Source organism: Octopus bimaculoides, chromosome 25 (assembly GCF_001194135.2).
Source record: "Octopus bimaculoides isolate UCB-OBI-ISO-001 chromosome 25, ASM119413v2, whole genome shotgun sequence".
NCBI classification, from domain to species: Eukaryota; Metazoa; Mollusca; class Cephalopoda; order Octopoda; family Octopodidae; genus Octopus; species Octopus bimaculoides.
The window spans coordinates 23215631-23224686 of NC_069005.1; the positions used below are offsets into that span (position 1 = coordinate 23215631).

Consider the following 9056-nt stretch of genomic DNA (forward strand, 5'->3'; position numbering starts at 1 on the left):
ATTTGAGAGTTGTAGTCGTTTAACGTCCGCTTTCCATGCTAGCATGGGTTGGACGATTTGACTGAGGACTGGTGAAACCAGATGGCAACACCAGGCTCCAATCTGATTTGGCAGAATTTCTACAGCTGGATGCCTTTCCTAACGCCAACCACTCCGAGAGTGTAGTGGGTACTTTTACGTGCCACCAGCATGAAGGCCAGTCAGGCAGTACTGGCAACAGCCACGCTCAAAATGGTGTATTTTATGTGCCACCCGCACAAGAGCCAGTCCAGGGGCACTGGCAACGATCTCGCTAGAAAATACAAATATTTCAGACTATTTAACTTCATCTGCAAGGCTTGATTAGAAAAGTACTTCTGAGAGGTTTTCTAAGTGGCGTTTGTTCAAAGGCACTTAATTTTGCTACAGTAACACTGAAATAGTTGCAAAGTTGGTTCAAGAAAGTTGGGGGTGAGGGAATAAATAGCATCAACCGGAAGAAGCCCCCTTAATATATGTGTGCCCTCACCCAAAACCCTTCATCAGTTTTTAGAAACCTATCGATAATTATTTACTACAGAAGAATAATTGCTGAAGCGTAGTGTGTGATGAGGTATAGGTGTATCTTGTAACAGGGACTAAGGAGCTTTCTCAAGCTTATGGGGAGTTCAAAGAGAGACAACTCTACACTGACTTCAAACTGAGCGAAAATGTAATCTAAACTCTATTTCGTCCCTTTAGTAAAGTTTTAAACAATACAGGACTGAAATACCTTTGATTAGAAATCTGCTCATTCAGGGCTCCCCTGGGGTTAAATAACAATAAAAACAATTTCCAAAATGGGCCATGTGAAACCGTTAGTCTATAATTAAACAGCTTTTGTAATTAATAGTTCCATCATAATTGAACAACCTCTGTAATCAACATTATCTACAATTAACAATCTTTGTAGTTAAGATTCTATATAATTAAACATAGTCTAATTAATAGTTTATTTACAACTAAACAGCCTCTGTGATAAAGTTTATTCATTTAAACTTAAACAACCGCTATAATAAACAGTCTAATTAGAACAATCTGAAATTAACAGCTTATTCAATTAAATATCCTAAGCAATAAACAGTCTATTTACAATTAAACAGCCTCAGGAATAAAAAAAAATCCCAAACCATCCGTAGTTAATCTTCCTAATATGGAAATTATTAAAGAAACAAAGTGAAATATTTCACAAAATTACCTCCCTTGACAATCTTTTGTCTTTCCAGAAACTTCCATTAAATTCCTTTCAAATCTTTAGCTTCATAATTTCTAACATAAGTTCACTTGTGATAAAAAATGTGTGCCACATGCTTTCTGTGATGGTAGCCTTGATGAGCAAGCCTCTATTTCGTATGCCACCATACAAATACATCCAAATAAATGCGCACGCGCGTGCGTGCGTGCATGTGTGCGTGTGCGTGTGTGTGTGTCTGTGTGTGTAATTATGGCTTTATCAACCCAACTTTCTCTGTGTTTGCTTGCATGAAAAGTTGGATGGAATTTGTTGAGGCAAATCTCCTACAGCTGGATGCCCTTCCTGTCACTAATCCTTGCCTGTCACCAAGCAACATAGTGTTCTCAATCGATATCCAGTTATAACACACAGGGATCAATACAACTGACTAGCCCCCTCCCACAAAATTACTATAGGCACAAACCTTGTGCCTATAGTAGAAAAGATTATTATCATTATTGTTGTTGTTGTTGTTATCAAGGTGGCAAGCTGGCCGAATCATTAGCACACCAAGTAAAATGCTTGGTGGCATCTCCTCCGTCTTTACATTCTGAGTTCAAATTCTGCTGAGGTTGACTTTGCCATCCATCCTTTCTGGTCCAGTAAAATATGTACCAGGTGAGCACATGGGGCTGTTATAATTGTCTTATCCCCTCTCCTGAAACTGCTATCCTTGTGCCAAAATATGAAATTCTCCTTCTTCTTCTTCTTATTATTTTGTTTTTGAAGAAACCTGAGCCTAATGTTCCATAAATAACTGATATGACTTTCACTTTTGCTACAAGGCAAAATCACTCTCTACCTCTCTGTCTGCAATGTCTTTCATGGAAATTATTATTTGATTTAATAAAGCAATGTAAAACCACAAACCTATTTTTAGTTTGCCGCTTGCTTGAATGAGACTGGGACGTTTGCCTCACTGTAGGCAGACCAAATGTGCTTGGTACTACACTGGCAAGATTCCATTGTTGGTTCGCTGACCCCTACAAACATAAATCAAAGTTTAACTGTTAGTAAGACACCACAACATGAAACATGGAAGAAGCAAAAAATAAATAAATAAAAAAATAACAACAACAATAATTGCTTCTAAATTAGAGACAAGGCCAGAAATTTGTGAGTAGTGCCAATTGCTTAGTGTGGATGGAATCTATGAAAGAAGGAGACCCAGGAAGACATGGATGAAGAAGTGAAGGCTGATTTCAGGATATTGAGCCTCACAGAGGAGATGACAAAGGACTGAGGTTGGTGATAAACTGTATTCAAGAAGAGCCTCCCATAATGGCAACATTTTGTGCATATACTGGACCCTCACTCTGACCAGGCACCAATTCATACTGATCGAGCCTTTCCTAGCCCCTCGTCTTCCTGTCTCTCATCCCACCATCACTCCTCTAATGAATGCATTATTCTGCTGCTTTAATTAAATGGGAACAGAACAACATATTGCAATCCTCTATTTGTGCTATCAGGCGTCTCTCCCACTTTCTTCTGACATCAGGGGCGGACTGAGCTGTCGAGCAATCAGGCACTGCCTAAGGGCCCAGAGCTTTGAGGGACCCACACTCTACATGTTAACTCTACTAAATCAATGTTAAGGGGCCCCTTCGGTAAACAATTATGCCTGAGGGACCTTAATACTCTCAGTCTACCCCTGTCTTACATCCATCATTCTTAACAATCTCATATCTACCATTGATCACACTACCCAACCAACTCATCCACCCATCTTTATTTGCCCCTCACTATATTCACCCTAAAGTACCTGTTTTTCTCCACCCCCATCAATAAAGGTTTATCACCTTGACTCCTTTTGAAATTGTTACTCATTCACTTCCACCTGTCATTTTCTCTCTCTCATCCTTATTCTAACGCTGTGTCGTTATGCTGTTATTCTTCACCCTTTCTGTACAACCAACCACACATCACCTCCCCTCTCTCAAACCATTTCTACTCGCAACCATTTGTCATTTCTCTCACACCCCACCACCTCTAACTAATATTTACCGTTGACCACCACTCCATCCCTACCTTCATCTCTAACCATCCCTCACTCACCTCCCACATTCTTGCAACCTCTATTCACCCCCCCCCCTTCCTGATCTTCTGTCCCCATTCTCTCTTCTGGCCACCTTCTTATATTCTGAAGGTACTTTCTGACACCCTGTCGTCAGGTCTCTTTTTCTAGCTTCATCCCAATTACTCCCACCAATCCTTATATAATAAAGGGATAGCTATATTACAGATTTCCTCCTCAGCAGTGGTTCTCATTCACTTTTTGTCTACGAACTCCCTTTGACTCCTATTTTACTCTACTGTACCCTCATCATCATCTGATGGCTTAAAAAATTCCTTTATATTTTTATAATTAAAAGTTATTAGGAATTGCATAAAAAAGATTGTTAAGATATTTTGTGCATCGTAGAAATATAATCAATTTACTTTTTTTGTTTCAGTCTTTTGACTGCAGCCATACTGGGGCACCGCCTTGTAGGGTTTTAGTCAAACAAATCACTCCAGGACTAATACCTATTATATCGGTCACTTCTGCCAAACTGCTAAGTTACGGGAAAGTAAACACACCAACACTAATTGTCAAGTGGTACTGGGGGGACAAACACAGACATACATAGACACATATGCAGACATATATATATATATATTTGGTAGGCAGTTTCTGTCTACCAAATCCACTCACAAGGCTTTGGCTGGTATGAAGTTATAGTAGAAGACACTTGCCAAAGGTGTCATGCTGTGGGATTGAACCTGGAACCATGTGGTTCAGAAGCAAGCCTCTTACCACACAGCCATGCCTGCACCTATTTATTGCACATATGTTTTAACGGATAAATTGTATATGGACCCCCAAGGGTCATATGGATCCTGATTGCGAACCACTGCTCTACAGCAACAAATCAGTTCCTGTAATCCATAGTTTAACTGTTCAACGCCCAGGATTAAACTGTGCCCCCTCTCTACTACACATCCACTCAGTCAAGGAGGCTTTTTAGTGTAGTAAGTTATTTGGCAGCCTCACCAGCGTTGGTATCATATAAAAAAAAAAAATACCTAGTAAAACCTGTAAAGTCGAGCAGCTGAAACCATGGCAAAGTTGATACAGGAACATGATTCAGCTTTTCATACATCAAATCCTGTCAAACTGGTCAACCCAGGCCATTATGGAAGATGCATGTGATAATATACACAGACATAATGGCATATGGCTCAGTGGTTAGAGCATTGGGCTCACATTCATGAGGTAGTGAGTTCAATTCCCAAACTGAGCTGTGTTGTGTTTTTGAGCAAGACATTTTGTTCTAACTCACTCAACCGTAGAAATGTGTTGTGATGTCACTGGTGCCAGGCTGTATAGGCGTTTGCCTTTCCTTTGGATAACATGGGTGGCATGGAGAGGAGAGGTCGGTATGCATGGGTGACTACTGGTCTTTCATAAACAACCTTCCCCGGACTTTTGTCTTGGAGGTTAATTTTTAGGAGCTATCCTATGGTCATTGATGACCGAAAGGGGTCTTAACCCTTTTTAACAGCACAAATACGTGCCGATAAGAATAGCCTACATAGGTGCTTGTTCCATCTGCTGGAAACAGCAACCAAATAATCTCCCTTAACGCATGCCATTATTCATATTAAATAAGGGCAAATTAGAAATAATGTAGCCCTGTCCTGAAAACAAGACATGAAAATACTTTCGAACATAAGGGTTATGTGTCCATTTGGGAATGACCTGGGGCTAAATGAGAACAACAGCCTATACCCATATGTGTGCGAGTTAACAACAACAACAACAACATATACACACACACCCACATACAAAAAGAGTTATTGAGTTAGTAGACAAAAAGGAGGTGAAATAGAGAAACGTCTCAGGTGAAGCATTCTGGTTTTTATCTAACTTTGAAAAATATATTATTAAAATTGAAAGAGAGTTTGGTAAAAGTTAAAGTTGGGCTTTCATGCAGAGATGTAAAGTAATTCAGAACAGCAAGGTTAGGAAAAAGGCATGTAGAATATAGAATATCAAAAAAACAGTTTAATCGATTAAAACTCTTTAAAAACACGTAGGTTTGAGATTTGAGACAATGGATAGTAGCTTTTATTTGTTACAGTCATTGGACCGTGGTCATGCTGGGGCACCACCTCAGAAGGATTTAATGAAGTATACCAACTCTAGTACTTATTTTTTTAGGTCTTATTTTATCAGTCTCTTAGGCTTATGTGCTAAGTTACAGGACTGTAAACAAACCAACACTACTTTTCAAGCAGTGGGGAGGTTTCCAAACACACAGAGACATGTATGTGTGTGTGTGTGTGTGGTGTGTGTGTGTGTGTGTGTGTGTGTGTGTGTGTGTGTGTGTGTGTGTGTGTGGTGCACAATGGGCTTTCACAGCCTCTGTCCACCAAATCCACTCACAAGGACATTGAAGCTACAAAGCTAACATTCACACACAAACATATTATATAAGTTTGGTGATACCAACAAGATTGACCATCCCTGTTGTGAAAGGTAACCATGGTACAAAGACATCAATGAATGAACACTGCAACAATAACAGATGGTACTAAAATACATATTGAGCAGTACTGAAGGTACACCGTAGATTTCAAACAGTTACCATTCCAGTTAGGTTATAATAATGCCACATATCACCATCCCTAACACTCAATGTCACATTTCCAATGCTAGTTCTCTCAGGGGAACATTTTTTAAAAATATTCTATCTATTCTTTGTATTTGCAAGACATTTTAAATCTACTTTTGCTTCCAGAAGATTTAGAAGAGAAAGATAAGTGACAAATTACTGCCACCACCATATCATCATCATCATCATCATCATTTTAACATTCACTTTTTCAAGCTTGTAAGGGTCAGACAAAATTCACTGAGGCAGGTTTTCTACGGCCACCAGAAGCTCTTCTTATCGCAAACTGTCAACTGCTTCCAAGCAAAGTAATATTTACCCTGGTTCTTTGAACATGAAACAGTACAATGGTCAGACGTGGTTTCCATGGGAGATTGCAAATGAACAACACTCTCCAGGTGACAGTGAAGTTTGTTTAAAAAGTGTGATATCAAGAAGATATGAATACACACACATCTTTCTTTTTCTCTCTTTACCCCCACCACCCATACATGACAGGCTTCCCTCAGATTCTTTCAGCCAAATCCACTCACAAAGCTCTGGTTGGCTTGACGCTAAAGTAGAAGACACTGGACAATCTATTTTTCTAATCTCTTCAGGAATATATGTAATGTTATGGGACATATGTTCTTGTTAGGGAATTTTTAATACTATAAGCACCAGTATTTTCATATTATTATAAAGGCAGCAAGTTGGCAGAATTGTTAGCACACTGGACGAAATGCTTAGAGCTATTTCACCTGTTGCTCTGTTCTGAGTTCAAATTCCACTGAGGTCAACTTTGCCTTTCATCCTTTCGAGGTCGATAAAAATGAGTGCCAGTGGAAAACTGTAATCGATGTAATCAGCTCATCCCCTCCCCCAAAACTGTTGCCCTTGTGGCAAAATTTAAAACCATGATTATTATCATTATTATTATTATTATTATTATTATTATTAACAACTTGTGAAAATGGTTGAGTCTTCTGTGTAGAGCTATAAAAAGCCTTTGTCTCCGAAAAGTTAAAACAAGGAGCACCTTCTCACTTTCTGATATTTTAAATTATGTTTTGAGCTGAAAGGCATTAGTAAAGATGTATTAGTAATGAAAGACCAAAGGAAAAAAACAACTCCAATATATCAAGCAGCAGCTATGAATATATATTTGTTAATTAACATATGACAAAAGGACATTTCTAAATCATCGCAAAGCATCATAACAAACTAGCAAATCATTAAGAACTGAAAAGTCAAAACTTTTGATTCAAGAGAGGAAAACATGTCTATTATTATTTATATATATATATATTTTCAATACAATTCAAAATAGTTGATTAAAGACTTGAAATCTTGAGTAGTAGGGACAGATTAACCTGCTGAAGATCTCCCGGTCAGAAGAAGCCGCTTAGGAAGCATGTTTTTGTTTTGTTTTTAGTAGCCATCACCAGGTAGCCAGGCAGTTGGAATCAAATGTATTAGTAGTATGAGACATGCATGAGTATCAAAGAAATGGAGAGGATGAACAAAGGAAGATAATGCGATAAAGTGAGAGAAAAGAGAGCAAAGAGAAAATGGAATGATTGGCACGGAAACAGAAGTCCTCGGTACAGTAACTAATTATTGTGGCCAGGTTTGAATGAACCCTCGTCTAAGAGATAAATATAACTTACTTGGTGCATTTGTTCATATACATGCATACATATATATATATATATATATATATATATATATATATATATATATATATATATATATATATATATATATATCCATACATACACACATAACATACACACACATACATATATATATATACATACACACATACATATATACACATACACATATATATACACACATATACATATATATACAAACATACATAAATATATACACACGTACACACACATATATATATACACATACATACACATATACACACATATATGCATATATATATATACACACATATACATACACACATATATACATATATATATACACACACAAACATTCACACATATATGTATATGAGAGAGATGCACATACACATGTGTGAGTGTGTGTGTATGGACAGATAGATAGATAGATAGATAGGGAAACTGTGTGTGTGTGTGGTGAGAAAGAGATATTTATCAGCCAGAGGTGAAACGACGAATTTCACAGACATCAAATTAACACACAAATAATAAAACCTAATAATAATTTCCAATATGGGAACAATCCAAGACGTTTTGAGACAAAAGAGGCTGAGAGATAATCAACCACACAAATCCACAAGGATTACATTGAGGGCCAAATGATTCCCTGATTCCTAAAGAATGTAAAGAAAATGTTGGTGACCTCTTTGCCTTTCATCATCACATCGAGGTTGATAAAAGAAATTACAAGTAAATAACAACAACAAAAATCTGTTATTGTTTTTGTTGTTGTTGTTGTTTTTTGTTCCCCCCCCCCCCACCATAAATCTGTGAAATGATAAATGCTAGCATTAGAGAGCAATTCAGAGTGGTTTAGTTGAGATTGACTGAAAGAGGAATACGGAAAGTCAGTTTGAATAAAGAGAGCTATATAATTGGTGTTGGCTTCTCGGCTAAGACATGCACATAGTGTAACTATACAGTGGTAGTAGTAGTAGTGGTAGTAGTAATAGTAGTGGTAGTAGTAGTAGTAGTAGTAGTAGTAGTAGTAGTAGTTGACTTCAGTTATCATCACTAACAACAACCAGAGCAGCAGTAGCAAAGCTATAGAACCTGAAGTAATTGAGACAAAAACAAATGTTAATTTAGTAAATGACAAAAAAAAAATAACAAGAAACACAGCAGAAGTAAAATGTGAGACTTCACATTGGACAGATGAATGAACAAGTTCATACCCCCACCCTCTCTCTCTCTCTTTCTCTCAATGTGTGCGTATGTATGTGTATGTGTTACATAGTAGATCTTCTAATCTCTTATTCGTTTCAGTCATTAGACTGTGGCCACGTTGGGATATCATCTTCAAGAAATTTCGTTAAACAAATCGACCCCAGAACTCATTTTTTTTAAAGACTGATACTTATTCTATCAGTCACTTTTTGTCAAACTGTAAAGTTGCAGGACCATAAACACAGACACACACATACATATACATATCAGTTTCCTTCTACCAAAACCACTCACAAG

General features: G+C 37.6%; 1 protein-coding gene across 1 annotated transcript in view; it reads right to left on the minus strand.

Annotated features, from left to right (window-relative positions):
* Positions 1-9056, minus strand: part of LOC106872702 (homeodomain-interacting protein kinase 2) — an 82392-nt gene that overhangs the window by 5500 nt on the left and 67836 nt on the right. The window contains exon 10 of the mRNA XM_014919778.2: positions 2123-2235. Coding sequence (XP_014775264.2) covers positions 2123-2235 — 113 coding nt within the window. The remainder of the gene's footprint in view (positions 1-2122; positions 2236-9056) is intronic.